The sequence below is a fragment of the Strigops habroptila genome, chromosome 4 (genome assembly GCF_004027225.2).
Source record: "Strigops habroptila isolate Jane chromosome 4, bStrHab1.2.pri, whole genome shotgun sequence".
Classification (NCBI taxonomy): domain Eukaryota; kingdom Metazoa; phylum Chordata; class Aves; order Psittaciformes; family Psittacidae; genus Strigops; species Strigops habroptila.
This window is the reverse complement of record NC_046358.1, coordinates 12,468,045-12,483,047: the sequence shown is the minus strand read 5'-3', so window position 1 is coordinate 12,483,047 and position 15,003 is coordinate 12,468,045. Positions and strand designations below refer to the sequence as shown.

The 15,003-nt window shown below is 49.6% G+C and overlaps 1 protein-coding gene across 1 annotated transcript; it reads left to right on the top strand.

Moving 5' to 3' along the window:
• The first annotated feature begins 9,585 nt into the window (after positions 1 to 9,585).
• On the top strand, positions 9,586 to 13,763 carry ARF6 (ADP ribosylation factor 6). The gene is made up of 2 exons (XM_030483022.1): positions 9,586 to 9,746; positions 9,854 to 13,763. The coding sequence occupies exon 2, from the start codon at positions 10,264 to 10,266 to the stop codon at positions 10,789 to 10,791; it is 528 nt and encodes a 175-aa protein (XP_030338882.1). The 5' UTR covers positions 9,586 to 9,746; positions 9,854 to 10,263; the 3' UTR covers positions 10,792 to 13,763.
• Positions 13,764 to 15,003: the final 1,240 nt, after the last annotated feature.

The following is a 15,003-nucleotide window of genomic DNA, read 5'->3' as shown; positions in this document are numbered from 1 at the left end:
TGAGAGAATGTCCTTGAGCTGCCTGTATTTTATGTTTAAAAATGGGTGGATGGATAGACAGGAAAGATTTCTGAGCACAGGCAGGTTTAAGCACCCTAGAAAGCCCAGACTTCTCGTTTTGAGCCAGAAGAGGCGCATCAGGATGCCCTGTTTTCATTTTGAGCCACAGGCCTTGAGCAACCTGATCTAGTGGAAGGTGTCCCTGCCCATGGCAGGGGTGTTGGAACAAGACAATCTTAAGGTCCATACCAACCCTAACCATTCTGTAATTCTATGATTCTATCAGGGAGCTCTGCCTCCAGGACAGCTCAGTACACTTTATTTACTGAAAAGCAGATAAGAGATGTCCCATTCCCTGCTTTGAAATACTTCTCATTGGGAAAGGCTTCTTGATTCACCAGGGTTTTCCAAAGAGTCTAAAGCTCAGAGCCAAGGACACAAATTAGCTGTGACAATAAATACCTGATGGAGTAGACTAATGAGATGCTCCTGGGAGCTGGAGCCCCGTCTCGGTCTGGGGTGGGCTGCCTAAGCTGGCAGTGTTTGAGGGATGCTTACTGACTTGCAGGAGTGCAGGGTCTCTGAGCCAGAAATGCAATTGGAAATTCCGCTGCCCATCATTTCCTGCTTTCATAGTGACATTCCAAAGGTCTGGCTGAGTCCTACACTGTGGCCTTTCACCGCTGGAAGAAATCACAACACGCACAACCAAAACATGAGCACACCTGAGTGAGCAAGGCTGGGGCAGCATCTTCACGTCAAACACCTGTGGGAGTGCCTTTGCCTTTCCACAGTATTCCTTGGCTGTTTTGTGATTGCTCCCCAGCACAGACAGCTGACAAGCACAGACTCATGCAGGGGAAAGATGTCAAAAAAGGCTGGGTCCCACTCTCTTGCCCAGGCTGTGCTACAGGGACTGTTCACAGGCGCAATCCCGCTACCGAGCGGCATGGGAGCTTTGACCTGCTCCGTCTCCGACCTGGGCCGGTTCACCCCTCCTTAGGCGACCTGGTAGCCCCCGGCTCCCCCAGGACCACCATATCGATGCCGGCCTTAGCATGGACGCCAGCTCAGCACAGCTCTCTGCAGCCCAGAACCCCCGGGCTCAAGCCGTCCGCCAGCCTCAGCCTCCCTGGTGCTTGGATTACAGGCACAAGCCACTGTGCCCGGCTGCATGCAGCTCCCACTGCCTCCGCTCTCCCGCGCTTGGAGACCAGCTCCTCCAGCCTCGCCGTGGCAGCACACTGCATTAACGCAGTGGGAACACAAGGCAGAACGAGCACCAAATACAGGAAGCAACATTTAGCTCTTCAGGTGAAGATTCAACACAATACTTTGCTTTAGAAAGGCCAAGTCAAGCTGTTGTTAGCCCCAAAAATTAAGTTTGTGGTCCTGCTCTAGGATGTGTCCAGTGAGAGCTCCGGATTTCCTGAAGAGTCTAAGAGACAACGTACTCGCTGCAGTGAATACTTGCAGATGTAATGAAGTGTTTTGATCCTCAGAGAAGGATCTAAAAGTAACAAAAATGTAATGCAAGGAAGAAAATGCTGGAGGTTTTTGCCTTTATCTTTTCACTACTGCAATAAACAGTATATACTTTCACAGAGTACTTGACATCTGCTGTGTGTTTTGCATGTATCAGAGGCCTGCCCAAGAGACCTCCTCCACACATCCTATGAAAGTAATTGTGCAGCTGTCCAGGGCTGGGGATGCTGCAGGTCCCTCACCTCTTTCTGGCTCCATGGAGACCTGTGGATGCAAGGAAGGCTTACAGCCAAGGTGTTCAGATAGCCAAGGCAGCCTTTAGTCTAATCCAGAAGCACAGACTGCGCTGCTCCTTTCCTAGCAGAGCAACCCAAAGCTGATCCCAAACCATGCACCACCATTGCCAAAATTCCCCCCTTCCCCAGATACCCATTATTTCTTCAGACACACTGAGCACTAGGACGGGGGATCTCTGGTGGCTGCGAACATGCCCAGTAGAGCAGAGGTCCTCAGACTGTCATGTCTATTCGCAAAAGCCATGCAGACCATCTTGGAGGGCAGCAACCATCGCTGACACCACACCAGCCTGGGGGAGAGTGGAACCAGCTGCTGACATCAGAAACACTGCTGGAGAGCAGCACCAGCCCAGCCAGAGCCTCTTGCCACTGCCTCCACCTCCACAGGTCCCCTCCATGCTCTCCCCGACAAGGCTGTCGGTGATGCTGTGCACAGAGCCAGCCTGCAGCCAGTTTAGCCCTGACTAAAGGGCTAAAAACACCAAAGGATGGTGTCTTTGCATTGCGTTTCTTCAGTGCAGAGGTCAAGGCGTAGGTGTACCTCCTGCCCAAGCACAGACGTGCCTAGGTTCCAGACATGGGCAAGGCACCTGCATACCTCCTGCTCAAGGCCAGACCCACCAGCAGCCACTCAGGAAGTATCTAAGCATTTCTTTCAGGCTGCCTTCCTCAAGTTAGTGGAGCAAAGTCCAGGGCTAAAGCACAAACACAGCAATCCCATCTCAGAAAAGACAAACAAGATCTTCCACAGTGCTGCAGAAGCCTGAAGTCCTTATGGGTGTCAGAGCTGCATGGGAGAGAGAGACATCTTGTTCTGGGCTCCTATTACCTACTTAAGAGCTGTTAGTGACAGCTGGAGTTTTGGTTAAAGGCATTAGGATAATTACTTCGATGGTCATAGGTATAAGGAGATGTACGGCTACATCCACAAACAGGGGAGAAGGGCAAGCTGTCCACACAGAAATAACAGTTATCACAGGGCGAGGCATCCCCCTCCTACCTGCTCCTCCTACCAGTGACACAGGGACTTTTTCTTCCTGACACAAATACACAACTTTTTCATCACATGAAGAAACACAGCAAGAGTCAATCAAGATATCAGGGGCATTAAGCTACTTTCCCCACCCACCCCCCAAGAATAATAGGAGTGAGCTTGGCAGACTGAGGAGGGACAAGGCACAGCCAGGACAGAGAGTGCTCTGACAGTAATGCTGGCCTGCTAGCACAGAGGTGTGCCGTGGTGTGGCTCCTGATCAGCGAGGCACACCTGACATGAAAATGAGGCCACTCGGAGCTGGGGAAACCTCGGTTGCTTGGCTCTGAGCTCAGGAGGAACTCTGCTCCATAGTGCTCATCTGACAGCTGGTTCCTGCATCTTGCGCAGCAGGAGCAGCTGCTCCAGGCTCCTGCTGAGCTCCCCAAGCAGGAGCTGCGGCTTTGTGTGGAGCGTTACGGGTAAGCTGGGCTCCAGCCTACCGAAGAACCAGCTTTGGGATCCCATGAGCTCCAAACCTGCCCACTTCATGAGGGCCAGGCAATGCCCTGGAACCAGAGACCCTTTGAATGACAGCTAAAACACACCTTACAGGAAAAAAGCCCTCTGCATTAAAGTGTGGATGCAGAATACAGCAGATTCCTGCTGTCCCACAGCACTGACTGCAAAGTACTACCATTCTGAGCTGCTTGGGCATCCTCTCATCACTGCCATGCTTAGCAAGACAGCAGGACAGCTCAGAACATCTGAGCATCAGCAACAGCTTGGGGTCCAAAAATCTCAGGGTGCGGGTCTTCATGGGATCAAGCACTACATCCAGGTGAGTCCTGAAGGTCGCTGGTGTATCTCCTGCTCTGCTGCTGCTCGTAAACATGGGGTGTGAAAACACAAAAATCAGAGAGGGGAGGGAAAGCCTCACAAATTATTTTTACTCTTGTTAAGGCTTCATGATTTTCCAGGCTGATATTGTCATGGTGGTGATTCAGGATTTTGGCATATAGAAATTTGGTTGGGCAGTATCCCCCACCTACATTTCCTCTGTCTGCCTCTGAAAATAACCTGTGAAAGGAGATGCCAGCTTGTTTGCCAACAGTAACTGCAAAGGCATTTCAATGTACTTAAGATACAAAACAAACTCAAACAGCCTGGAGGCCAAACTGGTTTTCCTGCTGGGAGACCACTTTTGGAACAGTTCTTCCCAGCTTCCCCAGGAAGCTGCAGAAATACCAAGGAGACGAGGACAGGGCTTTCTCCTGACGAGAAATGTGGGATTTCTAGCAATACTTCAGGGTCCTCATTACCCCATTTCAGCACACATGCAGGCTAACAGAAATCTGCTGTAGTCAGAATATTCTACAACACTTCCTTCCCACCTCCACTCCTCCCCTAACACTGTTAGGTTAACTTTATGGGAAAAGCCCAAGGATCTGTTTAACGCCACACTGCTGGTAATGCACACACCACCAGAGACTGCAGGTTCAGTTTCCTGGCCAAGCCCAGCTGTGGTTGCACGGACACAGACATCACAGAATCACAGGAAATCGGGCTGACATGCCCATGGGGGACCATCTCCGCCACCCCCTGCCTACAGACAGGAGTGACCACAGCCCAGCACTCACGAAAAGTGCTTCTCTAACGTGAGTGACCCTAACAGAGAACACTTGGCCCATTGTATCAGATATTTCAATGGTAAGAGGAATGCAACTGTAATATCAAGGATATTATTAATTTTTACAACAGAATAATTTATGTAATATAGATACTAAACCCAAAACATTATTATATTCTCCCTTCCTTCCTTTGAAAGCCACAAAGGCCTTTGAAGGATCAGTGCAACAGAGTCTTTTCCCATCCCCCTCTGCCAAAAGAGGAGAGAAAAGTAAGCCAGATGAGCTATACCATATTAAAATAGGTTTGGTCTGATAATACAAACTGATTGGGAAGGTAGTTACATTCAAAGAGATAAAACCAAAGGTGGATACCGATCCATTTCCTTGGGGTTTGCTTATTCTGATGTGAAGGCTACTACGTAAAGTTGAAGGTGTATCATTTTTGTTCACCACTTTATTGTGACAGTACTTGAATCACTGGTGGACGATAGAACATGCAAAAACAGCCTTACAAAACCATGAAAAACAATAGATGGAAACCTTGGTACCTGCACTGCACCTAAAAATAAAAGAAGGAATAGGCTGCCCTGCAGCCAGGCCCAGACAAGTTATCAAAAGATCCTACAGGTATTTGCTATCTTTTTCCCCAGGCGTTAATCCTTAATCACTTTATAACCATAATTGCTTTTTATTCTCTGGGCTGTAAATCCATACTGGCATACAACAGATACTCCATCCAGTGACACATTGCCAGCCAGTGCTTACTTTTAAATATTTTAACTTTTGCAGGCTACCTAGTAACCTGTTGGCTGTTGCCAAGGACCCGAGAAGGTTTTTAATCCTTGAGCAGACATGTGAAACTGAACCCTTTCTAAAAGGTCACTTTTTCAGGTAATCTAGAACATGTCTGGGTATTGTAAATGCTTTTGTGGGGTATTTGACCTTGAAAATCAATCAGCAATGTAAGAACCTACACTGTATCAAGTATGTATAGCACCTAATGTGCACTTCTTTCCCAGGGTGCAGATTTGTACCGACTTTCTGTAGGCTAAGCACTGAGATTAAGAGTCTGTTTTGCTCAGACCATCACACTTCTTCATCTTTGATGACACATTTCCATCCCACAGTTACTCAAGCTATCTTAAAAATAAGAACCTGTCTTTCAAAACCCTGGGACAAGTTCACATTTCAAAGGCTCATAACAAAAGCTATGTTATCTGCTGGCTCTCCAAGGGAAGATGCAGTAACTCTGCAGGGACACAGCAGTGGGGTTCCTCAGACAACAAAGCCTTTATTTGCTTTACTAAGTTATGCCATTTACATTCTGCTTCCTGTTTACTGTCCTTTCTGTTCATTTAAGGAAACTGGTATGACTCTACATAAAAATGTTTCAAAAGTAGGTGGTGCTCTCTCACCAGCTTCTCACCCATTCTCGGCAGGATTGGTAAATGTGAGCTGCAAGGATTGACATGCATAGAGTTTATTAGTGACTAATTTGAGATCTTAACTATTGAAAGTGCTGAGTTCTCAAATGTCTTTTTGCTATGTATCATCCTAAAGAGCAGTAATCATTTCTTTAAAAACACATGCCAAACCATGTAAAATCTTCTGGTGCACAGACCATATGGACGGAAAGTTTTCCTAAAGGGCAGGGAGGATCCTCACAAGTGAAGTTCAGTGCAGGTGAAAAAGCATTTGCCTGAGTGGATCCCCTTTCTCTTCTACAGCACATAGCCATATCCCCACATCCTCAATCAAGTTTTATATTTCCTGTGTGAAGCAGTGCAGCATATCACTCCTTTTTGTCAAGTTTTTAGACTTGGATGATGACAAGATCAACTTTGGATGCTTTTGGCAGGTCACACAGTGACAGTTGAAACATACAGCACCAGGCTCCAGCTTGAGGCTGGTCCAAGCTGAAAAGCACTGATCAGCAGCAGAGGAAGCAGTGCGAGAGCTCGGGGAGTTATCGGAGTGCCCAGCCTGTCCCTGCTCTGGTTGCCGAGGGACAGGACACGCAGCTGCTAAAGGCTCAGAGACCTGTGAGGCAAAGGCGGTTGGGCAGAAGCTGCCGACCACAGCCTGGAGCAGCATGGCTCATCTGAGCCACAGACCCACCCAGGGCAGGACATGCACCAGGAAAGGAGCGGGCCCACGCTGGCAAAGGGATAATACAGATTGGAGCACCCTCTCGTTTGCTGATATCAAGCATGGGCACGCAGGAACGCTGCGGGGAGAGGAGCAGCTCAGGAAGTGGCACTGCTGCTTAGTCAGCGGAAGGCCCCGCTGTGTGGAGATCAACTCCTCAATGGCTCTAGTGCAAGAGCAGCTGCCATCTCCCTGAAAGCAACTGCCACCTTGGCACGCATGCATGCAAGTATTTCACAGTTCCCATCACTTCCAGTTTACCAGGAAGGAGAGAAGGAGCTCAGGAAATACAGAAGAGTCCAGCTGTTTGTCAGGTGAAATGGGCAAAGCCAAAGCTGGCCAAGCCCCTTTGCAGACAGTCTCCAAAGATGAGGGATAATGCAGTCACTGACAAACATAAAAAAGCCATGATTTAAGAGGAGAGGCTCAAGAAACAGTATGTCTGGGTCCAAAGCAGAGGGAGAAGGTGATAGAAAGGGTTCTTCCCCACTCTGCAGTTACTCATTTTGATTTGTGCCTCATGGTACCCACCAGTTGGGCAAAAAACCTCACATATAGGTCACACCCGCCCCTTAATGCGTTACAGTCAGAACAAAACGGTAGAAAGACAGTCATTTCCTGAAACCAGAAAATGCGGCTCTGAGGCCAGCAGGTAGAGCAAAGCAATTGATGCCTGCCCAAGGACAAAGGAAGTACTTTAAAGCTCCTGACATCTCCTTTCCCAAATATTTTGGTCAAGATGCGTGGTCTCATACTACTGCTGCTTAACTTAATAAACAGTCGCCTGTGTCCACCAGCACAGAAATGGTCACACAGAACAGAGCCAAGCAGAAACCCACTAACGTCCACATCCTGATGTTAATTTTAGCCCTGCTCAGCAGTAAACTCTATTTAGATAAATTTCCTGTGCTAGTGAGAGGAGACTGAACTAGCTATATCCAGCAGGATCACTAGGGCTTGCTGTAAATCCCATGCCAGTACAGTACTTAGCAGTATTATCTGCTGCTTTAAACACAAGAGTATGAACTCTGGCACTGCCTGATGCATGCAGGGACACTCGTGAGCCCTGGTGTCAGCAGACTGGACCCGTGGCGCAGCCTGCACACGCTCATTACGAGAGGCCATGGATGGTATGTTTTCCTTGGCATCCTCCCTCTTTGCTCGCTGCATGAAAGAGCAGTTTCCTCAGAAGCTCTTATTGTCATCCAGTTAATTCTGTAGTCTAGGAAATCTCCCATTCTTTTAGACTTCAAAGACACCAAACAATTTCCCTTTTCCTGTTCCAAGGGGGATTGCTTTGCATGTGCCACGTTAACTCAAATTTTGGGATTTTTGAGAGGATAGAAGGATATGGTGAAGTCAGTCTTACACATACCTGTGTAAAAGCATACCTGTGCTCTTCAAAAGCGATGCAGTCCAGAATGTGACATCACCTGGCCTCCCTGAAGGCCAACCCCAAAGTGACTGCAGCATATTTTGCTAGTTTTGTGTTCTGGATGTTGCTTCCTATGTCCGCTCCATCCACTCAGAAGCAACTACCGACGCAGGCTTGCTTTTCCCATGCCTTCCTCCTCACAGGTCCTGCCAGTAGGAATTGGGTGAGCAACCAACTCCAGCATACCAGGCCTGGAGGACCATCCTCGTACTGTTCATGTGCACCGGCCTCTGGCACATCACCAGGAGCACAGGGTTGCAACATGTCCCGCCTGTGCAACAGGCCAAACGTGTGCCTGCAACGTATGTGTGGATGGTGCTGCTCTGCGTCACACAGGGCGTGCTGGGGCACTGCTCCAGGGGAAGGCAGGTGAGGACTGTGGCTTGGTACGTGAATGCTGTTTCCTGAGCAGCTAGCCACAGCTTGAACTTCACTCATCTGAATTACACAGAGCTACCAAAGACAACAAGGAGCTATAAACCCAATGACACTGTACATCATAGAGTGGTTTGGGTTGGAAAGGAACTTTAATGGTCATCTAGTCCAAGCCCCATGCCATGGGCAGGGACGCCTTCAACAAGACCAGGTCGCTCAGAGCCACATCCAACCCTGAACGCTTGCAGGGATGGGGGCATCTACTGCCTACCTGGTCAACCCCCCTCACTGTAATAACCCCAGCATCCTAAGACAGGGTTTCAGTTTTACATAGGGGAGCCTCTTTTCAGAGGGCTCTGGTGAGGGCTTGCAGCAGATCACAGGTACGGTGGCATGACTGCTCACAGCCACCTGGGACCCTGCCTCCTGCTGCGCTGCCCCAGTCACTTGCCCTCCACTTCCTCACCACACTGCCCCGAGGGCCATGCAGGACCCAACACAACACCAAGCCCACAGCATCACTCGGGTCAGGCGAGAGGGGCCCTCCTTGCCACAACCAGGATCTGAGCTGCTCCCTGACGCCCTGCACCCGGCTATCACTCCCAGCGCAAGCAGGGAACCGAGGCCCCGCGACTCGGCTGGACGCGCCAGCTGCCCACAGGAGCCAGGCGGCCGGAGGGCACCACGGAGGATTGCTGAGGCCAGAACCGTACCCAGAGCACCGCTGCACCTCAGGGCTCCGGCTGTCCCGCCCCCCCCCCCCCCGCCAGCCGCCTCCGCCCCAAGGGGCGCCGGGCACCAGCGGAGGACTCTTGCCCCAATCCCAACGCCGAGGGGACGCCTGTCTCTTTAAGACGCACCCCAGGGTCCCCCGCGTGCTGCTGCTGACGTGTGATGGCGTGGCGCCTCTCCCCACCGAGTCCCCACCCCACCCCGTTTGTCCGCATGCGCAGTGAGGGCCGCGGCGCCCGGCCCCGCCCCGCGCATGCGCGACAGCGGCGGCAGCGGCGGCCCCGCCCTAGCCGCGGGGGAGGCGGGGCTGGAGGGGCGCCGGCAGGGACGCCCCCGCCCTTCTGCGCATGCTCCTTCCCGCGCCGGAGGGGCGGGGCTCGGGCCTCGGCCGCCGCGCAGGCGCGGTGCCCTGCAGTGGGGCGCGCGGGAAGCGGGGTGGCGCGCGCCGCCTGGGGCGGCAGGGGGCGGGGTTTCTGCGCCCCGCGGGCCCTGCCCCGCCCTCCCCTCGGCGCGTGCGCGGGCGGTGCCGTCGCGGGGCGCGGAGGCGGCGCGCGCAGGCGCGTTGGCGGCGGAGGGGAAGTGAGGCGGGCTCGCGCGGCGCCTTTTCCGGCGGTGCTGGCTGAGGGAGCGGCGCGCGGCGGAGCCGGCCCGAGCCCGCGGGTGGCCCTCAGGTAACTGCCGCCGCCTTCCCTTCCCTCCCCTCCCCTCCCCTCCCCTCCCTTCCCTTCCCCGCCCGGCCGCGCCGCCCCGGCTCACGGCTCTTTCCGTCCTTTTGCAGGCAGGACGCGGAGCCGCCGCCCCTGAGCCGGCATCCATGAGCTGAGGTGCCGGGGCGAGAGCCAAAGGCAGGAGCCGGGCGGAGCCGCCGCCTCAGGCCCGGCGGTGGAGCGGAGCGCCGCGCGGCCCCTCTTCCCGCGGCGCCCGGGCCTCAGCGCCCCGCCAGGCCTCCCCTCATCTCCCGCCTTCCCGCCCCGCTTCTTCCGCAGCCGCCCCATGCGCGGCCGGCGCTGAGCCCCGCCTGCCCTTGCCCCGACACCACCACCCCCCCCCCCCCACCCCCATCCGCCGGGCCGGCCCTGCTCCGCTTCGGCCCCCGCCCCGCGCGGGCTGCTCGGGAGGGTCGGCGCTAGCCCTCCGCTCCCCCCACCCCGCACCTCGGAGGCGCCGGGCCCCTTGGATGCCGCCGAGATGGGCAAGGTGCTGTCCAAGATCTTCGGTAACAAGGAGATGCGGATCCTGATGCTGGGGCTGGACGCGGCTGGTAAAACCACCATCCTGTACAAACTGAAACTGGGCCAGTCTGTCACCACCATCCCCACCGTAGGCTTCAACGTGGAGACGGTTACTTACAAAAACGTCAAGTTCAATGTGTGGGATGTCGGGGGCCAGGACAAGATCCGTCCCCTCTGGAGGCACTACTACACGGGCACGCAGGGGTTGATCTTTGTGGTGGACTGCGCCGATCGTGACCGCATCGACGAGGCCCGCCAGGAGCTCCACCGCATTATCAATGACAGGGAGATGCGGGACGCCATCATCCTCATCTTCGCCAACAAGCAGGACCTGCCTGATGCCATGAAACCCCATGAAATCCAGGAGAAACTGGGCCTGACCCGAATCAGGGATAGGAATTGGTATGTGCAGCCCTCCTGTGCTACTACAGGGGATGGACTTTATGAAGGGCTGACATGGTTAACATCCAATTATAAATCCTAATGAGAGAATAACTATTTAGTCTACAAAGAATTAAAGAAAAAAAAAAACAACAACCCACATGGCTTTCCAGAAGAATGATTCTCTACTGAAAAGTAAAACAAAAGCATCCATAGGATTATGATCAACTTTCTCCAGTTACCACCCTTTCCTTCTGCACACTTGACTGGATTCCTGTTTTAACTCTTCTTGCTTGGCGTTAGGATGCTCTAATTTCCGAATGTGACACGAACACAAGCACTAGATGCTATGGCAGACTTCCAGCAAACAGGGGAAAGACACATTGTAGACTTGCTAAGTAACCTTTTTTTTTGTTTGTTTTTTCCTCTTGATAGCCCTTAAGATGGTTTGGTTATTTTGGGGATGGTTGGGGGAGGGGTACCATTTTCAGTGTATGCTTTCTGGTTCTACTTTTTTGATTATACCTTTTTTTTTTTCTTCTATCACTTGCTGTAGATTGCTACCTTTTTGCATTCATGCAGAATATGTTGATAGGTCTACGTCATCTAGTAAACTGAAAATTATTGCTTAAAATCAAACTGCAGTCTGTCTTTTTATATTAAGGACTTTTTTTTTAAAAAGGTTCTGTTAACGTGTAACTAGATAGTGACTCTCAGTCTGTCTTCATATCTCAGACTACTAATGAAACGAATCCTTGCCTCAGTGGCAGATAGTGAGAATACCATTGTAACATGTTCAAAGTGCATATCAAGCGTAATGTTTGCTAGGTAATGTAAGAACTGCTTTGAAATGTCAGCTGTGAAGTTCTGAACCATACATCATGCATGAGAAAGGATGCAAATAAGTTCCCCATACTACATAGCAATCATATAGCAAGTAAGACATGAATGATGTAATAGTTCCAGGGTAGATACTGTTCAGTTTTCATCTTGCATTGCAAACTTAAACAATGTTTAGCTGCAGTTTTTACTGCTCATGTCAGTCTCCACTTCAATGCAAGATAGGTTCCTTCCAGAAAATGCAGCAATAACATGTAAGCATTGCAGCAAGTTTTACTCCAAATTGCAGATGTTTAGGTAAAAATCTAGTGGTGACTTGCCTGTCTTGTGATCGAGACAAATGGCTTTCATCTCAAGGCAGCTGAAGACATCTAAATATTAAAGGGATTTCTCATTCTTTCTGGCATGCATGTAGTGGAGAGAAGGTTTGGTTTGGATTTTTTTTCTTTCCATTTCGTAGACTTGCGAAGGGGCAAGTTCCGTGCTAAGCTTTAATTGAGCTCAGTAATTCTGACATCTGAATAATAACCATTTTGAGGAAATTGTTACTGGTTTAGTTCTCCAAGACTCGACTGAACTCGTGCAACTAGTTGCAGTCTTTGCCTTCTGTCTCAGTTGTTGCTGTAGTCCTGTAGGAAGGGAACTATGTTGGATGTCTGAAGCCCATTGAGTAGCTACTCATGAGAGCTGGGAGGGGAGAGAGAGAGTATATGACTATGAATGTAAACTTCCATAATTAGTTCTTAAAGGGCAAGCAGCTCATTTGCCATATCACAGTTTGCAGATGTGACTGGCAAAAAAACCCCACCCAGAATAAGTGTTAGTGTAAGAACTCAATCAAGTATTAATGCTGGGTGCAAAAAACGTTAAAGCAGCTGGTTCTTATTCAGCCTTAAGGATTAACTTCACATTTCCTCAAGGAGTTAAACTCAATTGGGGAATTCTAGGAATGTATGCTACAAAACCAGAAGAAAATGGCTTCTTTTTTTTTTTTTTTCTGTATTTTTCCCCAAGGATACAAGTTTTACATGAAATTGGGGGCATTACACTACATTTCTGCAGTGTTGACTCTGCATGCTAAGTACATTGTATATGGAGCTCTTACCAAAGATGTATGGGAAGATAAAAATACTGAATTCACTTCTGAAATGGAATGCTTTGGACCACTTAAAAGTTCCTTTAGAATATGGTTCCAAAAGACTTATCTTGATGTGGGTTGCAAATGGGACTGAATGGGTTCTTGACGCTGGAAGATAGAGCATTGATTGACTGTGAGCCTTTGTGAGTTAGAGTCTGCTAAAGGTTGATGTGGAATAACTCTTCAATATCAGCTCTGAAGAAGAGGAGGTGAGGGATTTTTTCCACTCAAGGCTTTTTGCCATTGGAATATCATTGCTCTATTTTCTAGCTGCCTTTTTTTTTTTTTTTTTTTTCCTGTTGATGTAACTCAACAAATAGTGTGGTGGTATAAAGACTAAAAACACGAGTATGGTTACTGTTTTCTTCTGGAGCATAAATAAAATAGCCAAGCACAAAGTAAATGCCTAAACTGGAAAACTTGAAGCTCTATTAATGGTTCTTGAACTTTCTTAAATCTATTCTCAGTCAACATGGAAACTTCAATAACTTCATTCTTCATCTAAGTTGATTTACTACATTTTCAAGTGCTGGGGCAGACTTCTTTGCTAGACTTTGCATTAAGTTGAATTCACAATTTTGTATTTCCTTAGTAACTTTGTTATTCTGTTTTTGTTAGGTGAAAGGAAACTGATTATGCTTCTGATTTTTTTTTTTTTTTTTGTGTCTTTTTTCGGGGCGTTGGTATGGGGAGAAAAAGTTACTGAACCATGTGGCAGAGACGTCAAAAATAAATGGCCATTGCTACTGAACAAAGTGTAAAGGTTTCACCTTCAACATGTCCTTTATAGGTTGTAGCTGAACCTCACCACGAACTAGTGGCTCTCGGGCAGTGAACATAGCCTATAGGATCAAGTGGCAATCTGTAAGAAATCCTATGATTTAAAAACTGATCTGGAGTTTAAAGTGCATCAATCAATTTGTGTTCATGTGAATTTATGGAGTAAGTTTTGAATGGCGTTAATCATGTCTGATAAGTGAATGAGTCTGTAGACTGTGATCTCCCTGACTAAAGTAAACAGGAATTTTGTGTTCTCAATATGGCTGTAGTGTTGGTAAAGAACTAATAAGCAGAAAATAAAGCAATTATACAGCGGAGCTCTCCTGGTATGTTACTTACACTTAATTATGAGAGAAACAGAAAGGGGCAATATGGTGCTGGCATAGTGTTCTGCTGGCATAAAGAGGTCTCTGTTCTGTATCTCAGTTTTGAAAGCCTGTCTGTAATTCCTTTGAGACTTAGAGTAGTGACTATTTTTATAAGTGGAAAGGATGATACTTTAATACTCCCACTTGCAGTTAACAATCTTTAACAAACTTTAGCATTGGATTTATGCTGCCCGAGCACTGGCCCTGTGTAACTTGGGCAGGTGACAGCTCTGTGAGGACACAGAGGGACGGTTGGTGAGCAGGACGGTGCCATGTTTCACGGGAGAAATGACTCGGTCGGAAAGGGAAGATGTTAGGCCAGTGTAGAAAATGCAGCGATGGTCGATGAGTGAATAGGGGTGCTTGTGGAGTGACAGATGTGGAGTTGGGATGTCTTTGGTGCTTGAATAGGAGACAAGCGAGTGGATAAAAGGACTTTGGCAGGTGCAGTGGGGAATGCTTTGGGGGGGGGCAGGACCTGAGCAGCAGGCTGGGTGCATGCAGCAGGCCACGGTTCCTGCAACAGCTGCCAGGCTGCAGGCCTGAGGAAGGGCAGTGGAGCACCAGGAAGCACCCACTGACCCCAGCCCAAAGCTGGGCTGTCGGGCAGGGAGGGGCTTTGCTGTCAGAGGGCATGGCACAGGGTTTGAGGGAACTCCCACTTGGAACTGTGTCCTTGTTGCAAAGCTTTCAGGAATCGCCAGGAAATGTTTTTCAGCCAGGTGGGAGTACCTGGGTGCGGGGGGGGGGATGTCCACCACAGCTATGATCCTCTGCAAAGCCTTTTCTTCAGGGTATTGAGGCTGGGCTCCGTCTACCTGAATGTCAGTTAAGGGTGTGGCTGTGTAAATGAACTTACTCTGACTTAATTAAACTACTTGGAGTTTGGAGACAAAGCTCCAGAAGAGTAAACTCATATCTCTCTCGTTGTAGTAGTTAGTCATTTTTCAAAATGTCAGCACTTACCGGTTTAAATCGGACCTTTGTTACAGCAGCAGTTAGCGTGACTCTGGAGAGCACCCTTCCTGAATCGCACCGTGACTCATGCTGCAGCAGGGCTTTCCTCCCCCAGTCACAGGGCCCTGGTCGTCGTAGACAGGGCTTGGAAAAAATGTGCCTGCCATCCCTAATTGGAAATTACCCCTGCTAATATGATAGTCCTCCCGCAGGAATGGCTCTCAGTTTAAAA

Excerpts from the sequence above, each read along its gene's own strand:
- ARF6 (XM_030483022.1), top strand. The coding sequence starts at position 10,264 with ATGGGCAAGGTGCTGTCCAAGATCTTCGGTAACAAGGAGATGCGGATC.